At 41.0% G+C, this 19,081-nt stretch overlaps 1 protein-coding gene across 5 annotated transcripts in view; it reads left to right on the plus strand.

The window, feature by feature from the left end:
• Positions 1–19,081, plus strand: part of plekhg2 (pleckstrin homology domain containing, family G (with RhoGef domain) member 2) — a 115,452-nt gene that overhangs the window by 49,924 nt on the left and 46,447 nt on the right. For all 5 annotated transcript variants that reach the window (XM_061877724.1, XM_061877723.1, XM_061877722.1 and 2 more), the window contains 2 exons: positions 50–558; positions 14,469–14,569. In XM_061877724.1, coding sequence (XP_061733708.1) covers positions 50–558; positions 14,469–14,569 — 610 coding nt within the window. The remainder of the gene's footprint in view (positions 1–49; positions 559–14,468; positions 14,570–19,081) is intronic.

Below are 19,081 nucleotides of genomic sequence, written 5' to 3' on the forward strand. Positions count from 1 at the left end.
CTAGAACTTGAGAGCGTGTCTCTATTTCAAGTGTATCTTCTCTCCACAGCTGCCAAGCGTCCCTCCTCGGTGTCCTCGCTGAGCGGCATTGTGGGTAGGATGATGTCCTCGGCCGAGCGAGGAGCCTCGTCCTCCTCGTGCACATCCGTCAACACCGTCTGCTCTGACTGTGAGCGACCCGCCTCGCTGTCCCTGTCCTCCTCCACCTCCTCGGTGTCCCTCCAGGACGCCTCACACTCATCCTCATCGTCTTCGTCTTCGTCCTCGCTGCCGTACGGCGCGGTGCCGACCTACAACGCCTCCTTGTCGTCATCGTCCACGCCCAAGAGGAACGGCTCGGACATCAGCCTGGACCTCACCCCCCTCGTCACGCCGCACGCCGCGGGAGGCCGCGTCGCCAAAGTGTGCGGGGGCCACGCCCCCATTGGAAGTCTGGCTACGCCTGTGGCGGGGGCGTCAGGGGCACCGCCCAGGCAGCTGTCGCGACTGGAGCGAGTGGTGATGGAGATCGTGGAGACGGAGCAAGCGTACGTGAGGGATCTGAAGAGCATTGTGGAGGTGAGGGGAGGAGCTTCAGGGGACGGGGCTTCACTTCACTAATGCTTTGCTTCCATTGGAATTCACCGATATTTTACCAATGCCCGCTACCTGGGAATCAATAGGGATACTCAACGGTACTAATTTGCGGTACTTAATAAATTATTATTTTTTTAATGCAGTATCTAAAAGCGCTAATACTGTAAGTCAGGGGTGTCCAAAGTGCGGCCCGGGGGCCATTTGTTACCCGCATGTCATTTTTTAACGGCACATTTTAAAAATACTATGGAAAAAAATTCAAACATAAAAAGTGGTAAAAAAAAAAAAAGAGCAAATGTAAAATGTAACAGGAACATTTTGCAATGTTTACTCTAGTAACACACAGCTGCCATGCAGGATGTTAATTTCTTTAAAAAATAAGTGAATCCAAATCAATGTCATTATGAATTATTGACCTATTCAAGGCTCCAATTACGTCACATTAAATATTCCATTTCGAGATATTTTTGTGGGCAAATGTTGGATATTTTGTGTTTGCCATATAAAAAACTGAGCTGTTTTTTTTTAAAGAAGGGCCTAAACGAACAAACAAAAAACATAAATTACAAAAAAACTTATAATTGACGAATAGCTCTAAAGTTGACCTTGAGACCATAGTGTTAAAAGTAAACAGTAAAAAAAAAAAATTATAATTTATTTTTTAACACTTTAATGAGTAGGACCCCTTTGGATGTGTTTTGTTTTTAAGTGTCATTGCACAAAAAATAATAGTGAATTAAAATCAATGGTGTTATGAGTTGTTGACCTTTTTACGGCTCCAATTATTATATAATCTCAAATATTCTACTTAAAAATGTTAATGGGTAAAAATATTGCATATTTTGTTTTTTTCCATAAAAAAACATGGTTTTATTTGACGAAAAGAGCATACAACTTAAATCTTTAAAAACTTTATATTGACAGATGGACCTAATGTTGATCTATAGATTAAAAACTTGAATAAAAATAAAAATAATAATACTGAATAATGACACATTATTAACATTTTATTTTTACCAAAACCCTTTGGGGTCCCCGGGATCAAGCCGGAGTGGAGGCCTAAATGTATATTTTTTATACACATATTGGATTGTTTTTAAAAATAAATGGCCCCAGCTTGCTTTGATTTTTCAGTGTGCGGCCCTCAGTGGAAAAAGTTTGGACACTCCTGCTGTAAGTAATGTACTTTTACGCACTAGCTGTTTCTAACGTGCATCTTCGTTGTAATTTTTATTCACAAATTTGGAGGTGTTAAAATCGCCATGTAAAATCGCTAATGCTAATCAGAAACAAGTCATTAGCAAAGCCAATGTGTATTAGCATCAAGCTCAATTACAGTTGGAAGTCTACGATGTTAGGTGGCAGTGGTGTATAGTTTATAGTGTGTTGGTCAGTTCATGGCCCTGTGATGAGGTGGCGACTTGTCCAGGGTGTACCCCGCCTTCCGCCCGATTGTAGCTGAGATAGGCACCAGCGCCCCCCGCATCCCAAAGGGAATAAGCGGTAGAAAATGGATTGATGGATGGATGGTAAGTTCAGTCTTTGCTGTCTGTTGCGTCCCATAAAGTGCTGATACTGTAAGTATTGTACTTATTACGCACCAGCTGTTTGTAATGTGCATCTTTGTTGTCATTCTTATTCAAAAATTTGGAGGTGTTAAAATCCCCATGTAAAATCGCTAATGCTAATAAGAAGAATGTCATTAGCAAAGCCAATATGTATTAACATCAAGCTCAATTACAGTTGCAAGTCCAAGACGTTAGGTAGCAGTGGTGTATAGTTTATGGTGTGTTGCTTTGCTGTCTGTTGCGCCTCATAAAGTGCTAATACTGTAAGTATTGTACTTCTTACGCACCAGCTGTTTGTAACGTGCATTTTCGTTGTCATTTGAATTCACTAATTTGGAGGTGTTACGATCGCCATGCAAAAAAAAGTACCTTACACAGGCATAATGTACTTGAATCACTTATACATTTATGCAATAATTATACTTTGACATAAAATATGTATCTCATTAATAAATGTGAGGATATTTGCATTTAAATAAACATTTTGTTTTAGAAAAATTACACAAAAAGCACACATATGGTCAAATAGTGTTACAAAATAAGTGTAAAAGCTAAGTAATTCAAGTAAAAATAATTGGAAAAACAACATGTTATTGTTTTTGATACTAAATGTACTGTTTTTGCTTTTATTATTTTTTTGCTTGTTGTGGTTTATTTGTTACTAATTTATAGCTGTATTTTGTTCACTATAATTAAATTTGAGTTTTGGTAGTACAATCAACACAACCATTTTCAATTAATATGCAAATTATTATTATTTAACACACGCAATGTGATTTATCAACACTCATCACCATTTTGAGAGCACTATTTAGCGTTTTATTTAGCACGTATCAGAAGGATTTGCAAACTGACAGTTCCACGCACAATTCTGTGACAACATTTTGGACGGTCAGAAATCAAAAATTAAACGTATCCTCAATCCAGCAACATCCTTTCATAATTTAATAGCTGCTAGACGACTTAAGGGGCCGATTAAAATGCAATTTGCTTGATGCGTTTTAGTGCCCTTAAGTATTTTTTCAGTGACGTTTCTTTTTTTTCCACATAGAATTCTTTAAGTATGCATATTTTTGCGTCTTCAGCAGAGTAATGTGCAGCGTCTCACCACTGAGCGTATGGCTGCTACTAAAGTGCCCATAAAAAGTGGTATATATCTTCTGCTTGTTTGAAAACATAACAGAAAGGCCACAGGTAGGAGTATGATAACATGAATGTGTAGTAGATGAGTCTCTCCATGGTGAGGCCCAGTATGGGTGCACGCAAAATCCTCATTTAAAAAAGATGGATCTGCGCCACATTTCAATTGCACACACAGTCTTAGTAAATCACGCCACACGCCTACTAATAGTGTACGCTATTTTATTTTGCTGCACATGCTGTTTACCACCTGGTGTTTGGATCTGAGTAAGTCAGGCCGACAGAATACTTTTTTACTGTCCTGCATATATTACCTGTGAGTGACATTTCGGCCACGCCCCCTGTATTAACTAAAAAGCAACACCTGCAAGGATCATGACATTATCGCTGTTAACCAATCAAATGCAAGCGAGGCAACATGCTGAATGATTGTGCGTGTGGCAGATTTATTGGCCAGGTGTGAATTCCTACATGCAAGTTCACCTGCAGCTGTTATAGGCACACACACGCACGCGCACGCACGCACACGCACGCGCACACATCCATGTGTTATACATCTGATACATTTGATGTTCGTCGTACTCGTTGTCGGCCATGTTTTTAAGAAAACTTTGTTAAATTTGTTTGGTGCACCATGATATAAGTCTGGTCCGGACCGAGTCAACTAGTCTCAAACCACCTGAAATGTTGCGGTTCAACGAGGGGCTCTTGTTGTCCACGCATGGCTGATGCATTCTGGGTAATATCGGGGAGTACTGAGAGTTTTGCTTAGGTGCCGTACAATAATGGATGGACTTTTTAGAATGTAATTTTGTCTTGGTAACCACGGTAACTGCTGTTGACACAACAAAGACATAAGGGTGACGATTGATTGACTTAGTCCGGAGTAAAACGTTTGTCCCAGTCCACCCTTGCTATGCATGCTAGCTTTTTTTTTTTTAGGTGCATGAGCCTCTCGCCAGGCGCATGCACGCTGGTTTCCCTCCAAAAGTGTGAACTGAGTGATTTGAAGTAGTATACACACTTACATCGTCTGCCATCTCTCACACACACACACATACACACACACACACACACACACACACGCACACACACATGCACACACACACACACACACACGCAGGCGCAAAATTAATGGATTATTTTTATTTGCTGAAAAGTTGCACATTTCTCAAACCATTTCAACATGGACACATTCAGCACCTTCAGGGAATTCATTATTGACCTACAAAATTACACAGCACCAAAAATTCCCACATTTCCAATAATTCCACCCGTTTGATAGCTGCGTGGCTTCACGGTGGCAGAGGGGTTAGTGCGTCTGCCTCACAATACGAAGTTCCTGCAGTCCTGGGTTCAAATCCAGGCTCGGGATCTTTCTGTGTGGAGTTTGCATGTTCTCCCCGTGAATGCGTGGGTTCCCTCCGGGTACTCCGGCTTCCTCCCACTTCCAAAGACATGCACCTGGGGATAGGTTGATTGGCAACACTAAATTGGCCCTAGTGTGTGAATGTGAGTGTGAATGTTGTCTGTCTATCTGTGTTGGCCCTGCGATGAGGTGGCGACTTGTCCAGGGTGTACCCTGCCTTCCGCCCGACTGTAGCTGAGATAGGCGCCAGCGCCCCCCGCGACCTCGAAAGGGAATAAGCGGTAGAAAATGGATGGATGGATGGATGATAGCTGCGTTTTCATCAACCCCAGAAATGTGCAAAATCTAAATATCGCAAGAAGAAACTGGCAATGGAAACACCCTGTCGAATATCGCTTAAACATGTTTGCGCTCTCATGAGGTAGTTTTTGAGAAGTTATTTTATAATATTGAAGGTTTTCGCAAAAGCATGACAGAAACACTTTTTTTGCATTCAGAAAAAAGACAACTGCACTTTTTGGGAATTTTGACAAGAAGACATTTTTTTTGCATTCTAACATGTAAAAATCGGCTCGTTCTAGGTAGCTAGCAATGCAGCTAATGGGAGCAATCAATTCTACCGCTAAATCACTTTAAAAGACCATTCAAAAACCGTCAACAATACTTTATTTACGTTCTGTAATCCGTATAATAACCAAACTGTAGCGGCATTGTTATTGTAAGCGCAAGCACTGAGGAACTCTTTTTCTAGCGTAGTAACACATCGGCATGCTTCGGTATTAACCGTAAAAGCTAACTACGGCAAGAGATAAACTACTTTCTACGTCAGCACAAAATGCGTTTGAGTTTGTAATACACAACTCTGCGATAGGACAACAATCTGTACTGACTGACAAACATGAACAATCTTAATATAGTATCTGTAAAGTATTATTTCATGTTATGTTTGTACACAGCTAGCCAGACAGTATATGTACTGTAGTTGTAATAACACGTATGACGTGCAGCATGTATCATGGTCGATATGTAGTGACTTTACTGATGGACAGTTTATTTGGGGTAAGCACTCCATTTATGTCGAAATAGCTTGTCTCCATGTTCCACATATGCATCTTCGAGTCAATGTCACCTCACTCTCTCGGCTTCCGTCTGCGCCATCGTTTCACCCTCTTCTTCGTGCTCGCTTCCATAAGCAACAGTTCATCCTTAGTATATTCAGCTTCAAAAAGATAAGGTTGTGAATCCTCATTTGTCCAAAAATAGTTGTCTTCGTTGTTCATTACCAAGTCTGCCATGATTAGAACACACACAAGCGTTTTGTATCCAGAAGTAGGAACACACTGGAAGTCGAACATGCGTCGCTAGGGAAACAGAAATCAATGCACGAAAAAAATAAAATGATCAAAATACGGTAAATATTATATTACATATTGTTATGAAGGTTTCTCTTACTACATTATATATATACTTGCAGTGTGTATATTGTACATATTACATATTATTATAAAGGTGCCTTTTACTATATTATATATATACTTGTAGTGTGTATATAAAAAATATTGTATACTTTTGACCCTGCAGATTTGGTCACATTTTCAGCCAACCCATAATAAATTCATAAAAGAACCAAACTTCATGAATGTTTTTGTAACCAACAAGTATGTGTTCCAATCACTCTATCACAAAAAAATATGAGTTGTAGAAATTTGAAACTCAAGACAGCCATGACATTATGTTCTTTACAAGTGTATGTAACATTTTGACCACGACTGTATATAATAGCTTCAATATTGAGGCAACTTGTTTTTCCACTGTACTGGTACCTTAAGTAATGTTTTCAGCTGAACATTACATGTTACAGATACAAATTAGACTAGTATAAATTGTCTCCATATGGGCAGCATGGCTGAGTGGGTAGAGTGGATATTTTATTGAATGGCAGGCTGTAAAAATAGGGTTACTAATTCGAATCTCAGCTCAAGTGGACGTTCCTGCTTCCTGTTAGTTTGTGGATTGGGCTAAGTGTGTGTGAATGGGTAAATGTCAGTGGTGTGCCGTCAGGGCCAGCAAGGCCTTCTCTGCTGGCCTAACATAACCAGCAATCTATCTCATAAATAAAGATACCGTAAAAGTATTTTTTTATTTACTTTCCCTAAATACCTTAAGGTATTCATATTCTCTTCATGTCATATTATGCTCCTTCCATCCATCCATCCATCCATTTCCTACCGCTTGTTCCTTTTGGGGTCGCGGGGGATGCTGGAGCCTATCTCAACTGCCTTCCAATGCTGTTGTTTTTAGGTTAGAGTTTGTATCCAATCAGAATTCAGCTAGTTTATGTTGCCATGCTGTACGTAATCTGCCCGGAGCATTTAGAATCAACAATGCGTGCGTCTTTGCACTTAGCTGGCCTAACGCTGTGATTGAATACTCACTTGGGACTCCCAAGTGAGTATTGAATCACAAGTTGGGAAAACGGGAAGTGGCACCGGAATCATACGAGCCATAGAAAGCCACAGAAAACTCACCGGTACAATAACCACAAAGATAAAGTCTTCGTCTCCAACTAGTAATCCGTTGTGGACAGACCTTGCCAAGCAATTCAGGTTGAGCGAGCGGTGCGCGCTACCCCGAAGGAAACCCATTTTTGGCAGGAAATAACATTTTGGCACAACACCGGCAGCGAAATGGTTTGTTCGCCACTTTCATACAAATGAACCGACTACGACGGTACCAGTGGCTTATACGGCGTCGGATGGGTGGTACAAATTGTGAGTTCAAATATTTAATTTCTTAAATTTTCTCATGTTAGATTTTTTCTATACAAGTCTTTTATTTTTGACAGTACCACATAAGATATGTTTTAATTGCTGTAGCGGGTTTATTGAATGTTAAATGCGGCGAAAAATAGACCCTTTTGTACACTGTTGAGGGGATTCAATGTGTAGTAGTGTGCAAGTGTGTTTCTGTATAGTATATCTCCAGCCGTGTCCATGTGGTGACATAAATTACGGTATTTTGAGAGGTGAAGTAGGACATCACTGAAGGCCTAGGTGAGAAACGCATGGCCCGCCACTGGTAAATGAGATCATGTATTTACTGAATGTGCACATATCTTCAGGTACAGTCGCAATTAAAAGTTTACATACACTTCAATCAATCAATCAATCAATGTTTATTTTATATAGCCCTAAATCACAAGTGCCTCAAAGGGCTGCACAAACCACGACATCCTCCGTAGGGCCCACATAAGGGCAAGGAAAAACTCACCCCAGTGGGACGTCGACCATGATGACTATGAGAAACCTTGGAGAGGACCACATATGTGGGCAACCGCCCCCCCCAGGGGACCAAAAGCAATGGATGTCGAGCAGATCTAACATGACATTGTGAAAGTCCAATCCATAGTGGATCTAACGTAACCGTAAGAATCAAGTCAAAAGTGGATCCAATATAGTAGCAAGAGTCCCATCCAAAGTGGAGCCAGCAGGAAACCATCCCAAGCGGAGGCGGATCAGCAGCGCAGAGATGTCCCCAGCCGATACACAGGCGAGCGGTCCATCTTGGGTCCCGACTCGGGACGAGCGGCCCATCCTGGGTCCCGATTTTGGACAGCCAGTACTTCATCCATGGCCACCGGAGCTGACCCCCTCCACAAGGGAGGGGGGGACATAGGAGAAAAAGAAAAGAAACAGCAGATCAACTGGTCTAAAAAGAGGGTCTATTTAAAGTCTAGAGTATACAAATAAGTTTTAAGATGAGACTTAAATGCTTCTACTGAGGTAGCATCTCGAACTGTTACCGGGAAGGCATTCCAGAGTACTGGGAATCACTAATAAGCCAGAGTCCTTTGAACGCAGATTTCTTTCCGGGACATATGGTACAATACAATCGGCAAGATAGGCTGGAGCTAGACCGTGTAGTATTTTATACGTAAGTAGTAAAACCTTAAAGTCACATCTCAAGTGCACAGTAAGCCAGTGCAGGTGAGCCAGTACAGGCGTAATATGATCAAACTTTCTTGTTCTTGTCAAAAGTCTAGCAGCCGCATTTTGTACCAACTGTAATCTTTTATTGCTAGACATGGGGAGACCCGAAAATAATACGTTACAGTAATCGAGGCGAGACGTAACAAACGCATGGATAATGATCTGACTTGTAAAGAACATAATGTCATGGCTGTCTTGAGTTTCCAATAATTTCTACAACTTTTTATTTTTTGCAATGGAGTGATTGGAGCACATACTTGTTGGTCACAAAAAAACTTTCATGAAGTTTGGTTCTTTTATGGATTTATTATGAGTCTACTGAAAATGTGACCAAATCTGCTTTGTCAAAAGTATACAGACAACATTGTTAATATTTGGTTACATTTCCCTTGGCAAGCTTCACTGCAATAAGGCGCTTTTAGTAGCCATCCACAAGCTTCTGGTTGAATTTCTGACCACTCCTCTTGACAAAATTGGTGCAGTTCCACTAAATTTGTTGTTTTTCTGACATGGACTTGTTTCTTAAGCATTGTCCACACGTTTAAGTCAGGACTTTGGGAAGGCCATTCTAAAACCTTAATTTTAGCCTGATTTAGCCATTCTTTTACCACTTTTGACATGTGTTTGGTGTCATTGTCCTGTTGGAACACCCAACCGCGCCCAAGACCCAACCTCCGAGCTGAAGATTTTAGGTTGTCCTGAAGAATTTGGAGGTAATTGTCCCATTTAAAGCACCAGTTCCATTGGCAGCAAAACAGGCCCACAGTATAATTATACCACCACCAGGCTTGACGGTAGAGATGCTGTTCCTGGGATTAAAGGCCTCACCTTTTCTCCTCCAAACATATTGCTGGGAATTGTGGCCAAACAGCTGAAAATGTGTTTCATTTGACATCACATGGACAAAGATACGACCTTCTGGAGGAAAGTTCTGGTCACATTTTCAAAAGACCCATAACAAATTCATAAAAGAACCAAACTTCATGAATGTTTTTTGTGACCAACAAGTTGTAGAAATTATTGGAAACTCAAAAACAGCCATGACATTATGTTCTTTACAAGTGTATCTAAACATTTGATCACGAATGTATATATGCATAAATACAGACCATTTACCATTTTGAGTCAACTTGACTTACAGCTGTAGGAATTTGATGAAATATACTGAGCCAATTTATTTTAAAGTTACCTCAACTAATATTTTCAAGCTCATCTTACACCAGACCGAATGTCAACTCATCTTTTGGAGTGTAATATACTTGACACTCAACCTAACTCAGTCAAAGCAACACGATGACCTGACTGAGTTAAGTTGAGTTAAGAAAAGTGTTTATACATATGTACCAGCGCAGTCCTGTTGACTTACCATGTCTTTCTTCGTGCTTTCTACAGTAAACACACACACAAATCTTCTTCTAACCATGTTAGGGGGACGAGAAGGAGGCGGACAGGAAGTGTCTCATAAAGCTTTTGTTACATTCCAACCTCAGCATGCGCGTTACGACAGCGTGACCGATCGAAGTGTAGTTAGGACTTGTAGGACGTTAACAAAGCGTATCTCAAAGTGGTCCTGATCCAGTGTGTGGAATGCAAGCCCCCCTGCCCCCAAACCCATTTGTGCTTTGCTGGAAATCTGGATTTGATTGAGGCTACATGATGTCACACTTAGTGGGAATCTGAACCAATGTCCATAATAGGGCTGTGTGTGTGTGTGTGTGTGTGTGTGTGTGTGTGTGTGTGTGTGTGTGTGTGTGTGTGTGTGTGTGTGTGTGTGTGTGTGTGTGTGTGTGTGTGTGTGTGCGTGTGCGCGTGCACATGCACGTGTGTGTGTGTGTTCAAGAACCCGAAGGTGCTCACACAGAAAGTGAACACATTGTTTGAGAAAGTCCTCTTAGTGGGAAATTGTCAAATAAGTGAAACTGAGTGGCGTGATTTGATTTGATCCATCAAGCTGTGACCCTTCTGGAGAAAGAGAAAATGGAGGCAACACGAGACGTTTTGCTGCTGCTGCTGCTGCTGCTGCAGTTGACCGCCATCCAAGTGGGACAAGGAGCTGGGGGGGTAAGGGGGAGATGATGGTATGCCAGAGTATTAGGAGGCGGAGCAAAGATGGAGAGAAAGGAGGCTTGTGGGAAAGCCAGCGGAGATAAACATGAGGATTGCAGGGAGATTTGGGGAAGTGGGGGGGGGGTAGTAAGCAGAGAAACAAACAACAGACTGAAAGTGGAATGTGACAAAGACAAGTGGACCAGCCGGGAGAAAGACAAGATGGAGAACATGTTTCCACCCATGTTTCGACTTTATTTTACAACTACGTTTACACTACAAAGTGCCTCAATTCGGGTTTGTACTACATCTGTTTTTTGTTTTTTTTACCAGCTGACTGTTTTTACACTGCCAGTACAATGAGATCTTTATCAGACTCCAGTGTAAACGCACACAGACATCAATGTGGCCCCAAATGTGGCCTAATTATGGCCCCAATGTGCCCCCAATGTGGCCTCAATGTGGCCTCAATGTGGCCCCAAAGTGGCCTCGACGTCACTTGCATGCGCGGTTCGATAAATTGATACAAAGGAAGTTGACCGGGAGGAAGTCGCTACTACTACAAAATAAAATAAAAGTCGCCACATCTTAAAAATGTGTGTTTTTTTCTACGTGAAAGTAATATAATGTATGGATGGATGTATATAGTGTAGGGTTGTGCTGTATAGTAGGTATCAATATGTTATTAGTATAGTATTCGGTACTACACCGCCTCTGAAAAGTACTGGTTGTCGTTATGCCATGACATTGCTGGTTTACGAGCCGAGGAGCATGTTCGGCAGTGCACACTCACTGAGTACTTACAAGCAGACACAGTGTGTAGACAGAAAAGGGACAACGGACGCATTTTGGCTTGAAAAGTAGCGATAAAGGTGAAGTTATAACACTGAAACGCCAACCGAAAGAGGTGCTTTAAAACATGGATCGATACCTAAATTTGTGGTATCCTCCAAAACTAAAGTGTCAAACCACAGAAGAATACGTGATTATTACATTTTAACAGAAGTGTAGATAGAACATTTTAAAAGTAAGCAGATATTAACAGTACATTAACAAGTAGATTAATAATCCATTTTCTACCACTTGTCCTTAATAATTTAGACAAAATATTAGAATGATAATTGACACAATATGTTACTGCATATGTCAGCAGACTAAATTGGGAGCCTTTTTTGCTTACTTACTAATAAAAGACAAGTTGTCTTGTATCTTCACTATTTTATTTTAGGACAAACTTGCAATAGGAAACCTATGTTTAATGTACCCTAAGATTTTTGGGTAAAGTAAAGCCAACGATGCAATTTTTTTGTGGCCCCCTTTATTTAGAAAAGTATCGAAATAATTTTGGCACCGGTACCGGCACCAAAATATTGGTATCGGGACAACACTAATATAGTGCAATGTATTTGGGAGGGTTGTAATCTTTTTATAGCTGTTAAGTAGAGGAGATACTGAAATCAGCGTAGATCCACGGGTGATTTATTGTTCAACTCACCTACGTAAACAATGTACGCAATGTACGTAACATGTAAGCAAATGCACCACAGCGTCAATTCCGGTCCAACAATTGCTTTTTCCTATGAGTTAAAATATATATTCACATATGACATAATATGTGTGCTCTATTGATAAGTGAAGCACCAAAAATGTGGTCGTCGAAAATAGGCTTTGCTCATCAAAACCTGATGTTGTGCTGAAATATCCACTTCTGCTGGCAACTGCGTCTTCCCGGTGCACACGAGTGACGTAGCACGCCCAATGCTGACGAAAAAGTCACTTTCAGGTCGCATTGCGTTTAGACTGAAGTCACATTTGAAAAGATCAGATTCAAGACTACTTCCTGATGAGGCCTGAATCTGATGCCAGAAGATCTAATTTGTGGCACTTTGGAGCGTTTGGATCTGTGTCGCTTGAGGGCAAAGAAATGGTGTGCAGTTTTAAACAGCGCGTATGTTACCTTTACTACTGACATAGCGTTGATTACCCAGCAGAAACAAGACATAAAAAAACGTTCTTGGATTTAGTCCTGACGTTGAGCAACTCAAATTTAACGTTGGAACAACATGGTTTTTTGAGGACGTTGATTCAATAACGGCTTGTGAAGTTGATTTGACCTTTGACATTTGGTAATTTCCCAACCAACAACATGGATCCAATGTTAGACATCAATCTTGTCCCAATTCACAACACAACTATATTGCAACGTTGTTTCGAAGTCAGTTTTAAAGGACATGTCTGTATAATAAATTTTGTATCAATGTCTTGTACCTGCTGGGATAGCATTGCATTGTGTAGCATTGCACAGCGTTGTCTTGCATTGTGCAGTGTTGCATAGCGTTGTGTTGCATAGTGTTGTGTTGCATAACTTGCTGCATAGCGTTGTGTTGCATAGTGTTGTGTTGCATAACTTGCTGCATAGCGTTGTGTTGCATAGTGTTGTGTTGCATAACTTGCTGCATAGCGTTGTGTTGCATAGTGTTGTGTTGCATAACTTGCTGCATAGCGTTGTGTTGCATAGCGTTGTGTTGGATAGCATTGTGATTCATAGCGATTTGACGCATAACGTTGTATTGCATAGCATTATGATGCGTAGCATTTATAATAGTTATATTAATATTTTATCATTATTATTTTAATTAATTATATTGTAATTATTTCATAACAATTATCAATTAATATTAATTAAATGCATGTATTTGTACATTGTTTGTATGTATGTATATATATATATATATATATATATATATATATATATATATATATATCCATCCATCCATCCATCATCCTCCGCTTATCCGAGGTCGGGTCGCGGGGGCAGCAGCCTAAGCACGGAAGCCCAGACTTCCCTATCTCCAGCCACTTCGTCCACATCGAGAGGAGCCAGATGAAGGAGCCAGATGAAGTGGTTCGGGCATCTGGTCAGGATGCCACCCGAACGCCTCCCTAGGGATGTGTTTAGGGCACGTCCAGCTGGTAGGAGGCCACGGGGAAGACCCAGGACACGTTGGGAAGACTATGTCTCCCGGCTGGCCTGGGAACGCCTCCACATACTGTATATACCGCATATATTCATATATATATATATATCCATCCATTTCCTACCACTTATTCCCTTTGGGGTTGCGGGGGGCGCTGGTGCCTATCTCAGCTACAATCGGGCGGAAGGCGGGGTACACCCTGGATAAGTCGCCACCTCATCGCAGGGCCAACACAGACAGACAACATTCACACTCACATTCACACACTAGGGCCAATTTAGTGTTGCCCATCAACCTATCCCCAGGTGCATCTCTTTGGAGGTGGAAAGGAGCCAGATTCGCATTCACGGGGAGAACATGCAAACTCCACACAGAAAGATCCCGAGCCCGGGATTGAACCCTGACTACACAGGACCTTCGTATTGTGAGGCAGACGCACTAACCCCTCTTCCACCGTGAAGCCCTTTATATATATATATATATATATATATCTATATATATATATATATATATATATATATATATATATATATATATCTATATATATATATATATATATATATATATATATATATATATATATATACACACACACATACATACTGTACATACTAGGACTGTGAATCTCTTTGGCCATCGCACAATTTGATTCGATTCTTGGGGGTCATAATTCGATTTTCAATTCAAAACGATTCTTGATTCAAAATCTATAATTTTTAATAACATTGGCAAAATAACAAATGCGATTCATTCCCCAAAATTTTTTGGGGGGGTAATTTAGGACTCTCGTGTTTGTTCACAGGACTATCTGGGCTGCATCATCGACTTCGGTGGTCTCCCTCTGGCGCCAGAGCAGGTCAGCACGTTGTTCTGCAACATCGAGGACATCTACGAGTTCAACAGGTACGTGGAGCTTATTTACATATATTGATCACTCACGCCAAAGCAGGAGAGAGAGAGCGGTCGTCGTCACGGCAACAGAACATTTGTCCAAGCCTCTAAGTGGATTCAGTGTAGTCGTGGCTTGTTTTGACCGTCCAATCAGGTCCAATTTAAAGGCCCCTGGTTCCGCTCGAGCTGCTCTCGCTCAGAGATGACAGAGAAACAATCCTGCAGATGTTCTCTCCTCGCTTCGCCGTCTTCCCTCAAAAATGTGGAAAACTGTTGAAAACAAGAAAGCCCTTCTTTTTTTTTTTCTTGGACCCGATCCTGGAAAAGATCTTGTGGCAACACTTTGGCTCAGAGACTCTCATAAAGATGGAGCGAGATAAGATGGAAACATTGGGCTGCTCGAGCGGGGCCGCAACGCTGCCAGGCCCGCGGGTTCAATCCCGCCGGGACCGAGATACGGGGATAAAAAGTTGGAGACTTTGGCAGCTGCGCGCAGCTGTTGAGCTCATGTCAGCGGAGCGGATTCTTGCGGCTTTACTTAGATGGAATGCTGACTTTTGTGTGTCACGCTAGTGTGACAATGCTCACGTGCAGACAGACTGGACCGCAGTGCATGATGGGAAGCCAGGTGGGTTCATCACCTGGAGGAGGAGCCGGGTTCAACATCGCAGTCCATGTGACGAACATCAGGCCTGACTTATAAATATGATATAGCTGACACACACACACACACACACACACACACACACACACACACACACACACACACACACACACACACACACACACACACACACACACACACACACACACACATTATTAAGTCACACAGTTTTCATTCCTTCCAGACTTCCTGCCCCTGTTTCTCATGGGAAATAGTGTGTGTGTGTGTGTGTGTGTGTGTGTGTGTGTGTGTGTGTGCGTGCGCGTTGGTGAAGTTTAAGTTGATGAAGTAATTAAGTCCCTAACGAGTTAACGAGATGAAGCGCCACAAAGTGAAGCAGAAATCCCCTCGAACTTCAACTCCACTTCCTGCAGCGTCAACATTTGACCTTCCTTCTCTTCATCCCTTTTCTTCTAAAAACACACACACACACACACACACACATTGCCAAATGGAAAGACAAAACCATAGTGGCAACATCGTCCAGCATGTGTGTTTGTGTGTGTGTGCGTGCATGCGTGTGTGTGTGTTTGTCAGAGCTGGGTTGAGTACCCAAAAATTGTACTCAACTAAGAGTACCAATACTTTAGAATAAAATAACTCAGGTAAAAGTTAAAATTACTTGAGTAAGTAAGTATTCCATGAAAAAAATACTCAAGTAATCAGTAACTTGTGAGTAACTTTTGGTTTATTTATTCTCTATTCATTAATGGGTCTTGGACTCCAACCATGGTTGGTGTGTGAGTTTGAGGGTGTGTGTGTGTGCGCTGGTTCAGACCAGAGGCGGATAGTAACGTGTTACATTTACACCGTAACATTTACTTAGGTAACTTTGTGGACCAATAGTACTTTTTACTGTAGTTTTTTTGCGACATACTATTTACTTTTACTTGAATGTTTTTCATTCGTTGGTACGACGGTACTTTATTAGTATCGGTGTAGCGTACAACCCCAGAGTCCCGCCATTACACAACAAACCCGTTTTTTTTTTTCATGCATCGTTCTTCGGTTGATGAAAAAAAGGAAGAACTACACAGAGAAGAAGTAGTAGTATATTAGTATTTTGGTATTATTATTTAGTATTTTAGCCTAAGTTTAGTTAACGTGGCTAATGTTAGAAATTGTGTCATTTTCTCTGCCCCAACCTGAGCAAGTCAGTATCTGAAATGCCAGACTCTATAGGGCAAGATTAATACCCCTTACCCCTTGTTCTGCACACTACCTCCACACTAGGTGTGTCAAACTTGTTTTCACTGAGGGCCACATTGCGGTAATAGCTGCCTTCAGAGGGCCCCCTTTTTTAAATTAATTACAATTATGCATGCGGGCAATGACTTGTGATTAATCAAAATTCAAATTGATCTGATTTGAAAATATATACCGTATTTTTCGGAGTATAAGTCGCTCCGGAGTGTAAGTCGCACCTTACGAAAATGCATAATAAAGAAATTAAGGAAAAAAAGTCGCACTGGAGTATAAGTCACATTTTTGGGGGTAAATTATTTGATAAAACCCAACACCAAGAATAGACATTTGAAAGGCAATTTCAAATAAATAAATAATAGTAAACAACTGGCTGAATAAGTGTACGTTATATGACTCATAAATAACCAACTGACAAGGTGCCTGGTATGTATACGTAACATATTATGGTAATAGTCATTCAAATTACTATAACATATAGAACATGCTATACGTTTACCAAACAATCTGTCACTCCTAATCGATAAATCCGATGAAATCTTATACGTCTAGTCCAGTGGTTCTTAACCTTGTTGGAGGTACCGAACCCTTCTTTAGTGAAAGATAAAATGTTGTTGTTTTTTTTCAAATTCAAGACAAAGTTATATGTTTTTTGCAACACTTTAGTATGGGGAACATATTCTAAGTAACAAATACTTAATTTAAAGTTATTTGGACATCAGGGGAACATATTCTAAGTAATAAAGACTTAGAGTTATTTGGTTAGGGTTAGAGGGTTAGGGTTATAATAAGGCTATGCCGAATAAGGCATCAATAAGTACTTAATAGTGACTAGTTAAGAGCCAATATGTTACTAATTTGCATGTTAGTAAGCAACTAATTAATGGTGAATACGTTCCCCATACTAAAGTGTTACCATGTTTTTTTTTACTGGTGCACAAAATGAACGGTGCATGAACATCACCTTGTTCAAACAAGAAAACCAACACAGTGCATAAACTTACAACAAATTACACACCTGCAAATCAGTCAGCTGTTGCTGTATCCGTAATATGCCGATAGGGAGAAGTTTGTATTTACACGATGAGTTGGGTGTGTTTTGACCTCCGCTGAACCCCTGAGGCCGACTTACCGAAACCCTAGGGTTCGATCGAACCCAGGTTAAGAACCACTGGTCTAGTCTCTTATGTGAATGAGCTAAATAATATTATTTGATATTTTACGGTAATGTGTTAATAATTTCACACATAAGTCGTTCCTGAGTATAGGTCGCACCCCCGGCCAAACTATGAAAAAAACTGCGACTTATAGTCCGAAAAATACGTTATATCATTTGACAGCATTGATATAAACGTGTACCAGTAATCAACTCATATTATTACTCATATACGTTACTATATGCACTTCATTATTAGATTTTTTTCATGTACACACTGTTATATTTACTGAAATATTTTTGTAATACACTATATAATAATCTCATATTTTACTTGGTTACACAATTAACGTTTATAAGATAACGATATAACGATTTTTTTCCTGTCAAAACCAAAATAATTATTTGTATTTAGTAAAAAAAATAATACAAGTATTTTATTAACACACATTTTTCCCAAGCTTTTGCGGGCCACATACAATGATGTGGCGGGACAGATCTGGCCTCCGGGCTTTGAGTTTGACACGTGTGCCTTCCACGCAGAGAGTCATTAGGACACCACTACGTGCAAAATATAAGGCTAGGGCTGAAAAGACAAGCTCTTTTAGTATTGAGAGACAACCCCTGGCGGAGGTTTGCGCTCTCTAAATGCTTTGCTAGTTATTACTATCATTATTATTATTATTGTTGTTATTGGGGACGGCGTGGCGCGGTTGGGAGAGTGGCTGTGCCAGCGACCTGAGGGTTCCTGGTTCAATCCGCACCTTCTACAAACTTCGTCATGTCCGTTGTGTCCTTGAGCAAGACACTTCACCCTTGCTCCTGATTAGACATGGTTAGGGCCTTGCATGGCAGCTCCCGCCATCAGTGTGTGAATGTGTGTGTGAATGGGTGAATGTGGAAATAGTGTCAAAGCGCTTTGAGTACCTTCAAGGTAGAAAAGCGCTATACAAGTATAACCCATTTACCATTTATCATTATTACTCATCAGCATGTTGACAAGCGTCGCTACTGTCATGCACGTCCCAGCTGCTGATGATTCATAGGTTATAATTAAGTGCTCGTATGTTATTTTCATACGCATGGCTGGCCTAATATGCCACAAGAGTGTCGTAATGTCAGCTGCGTTCAAGTACAAGCAGATGTTCGGACTGGCTTCTCCACTGTTTTATCTCCAGCACAGAAAGGAAAAGCGAAAGAATAAAAGCAAGGAGGAAGTTTGCATACCCAGTCGGGCTTCCTATACCATCCGTTCACTCGCTTCCGAAACGGCATTGTGTTGCGCCGCCATCTTGTTTGTGCTCCCCGGTCTGCAGGGAGGTGGTCTGCCGCTCGACACGCACGCTATACTTAACAAGATCTTTGCAGCCACTTTCACTTCTCCTACGTTGCAATTTGACTACTTTTAGGCAAGCAAATTATAACGCTTTCGACGATTCCAGTCCGCATTTATCTCGCTGGCGGCGCGTTGACGCTTCCACACAGCGGGTTGGATAAGATG

The sequence above is a fragment of the Nerophis ophidion genome, linkage group LG18, assembly GCF_033978795.1.
Source record: "Nerophis ophidion isolate RoL-2023_Sa linkage group LG18, RoL_Noph_v1.0, whole genome shotgun sequence".
Lineage (NCBI taxonomy): Eukaryota > Metazoa > Chordata > Actinopteri > Syngnathiformes > Syngnathidae > Nerophis > Nerophis ophidion.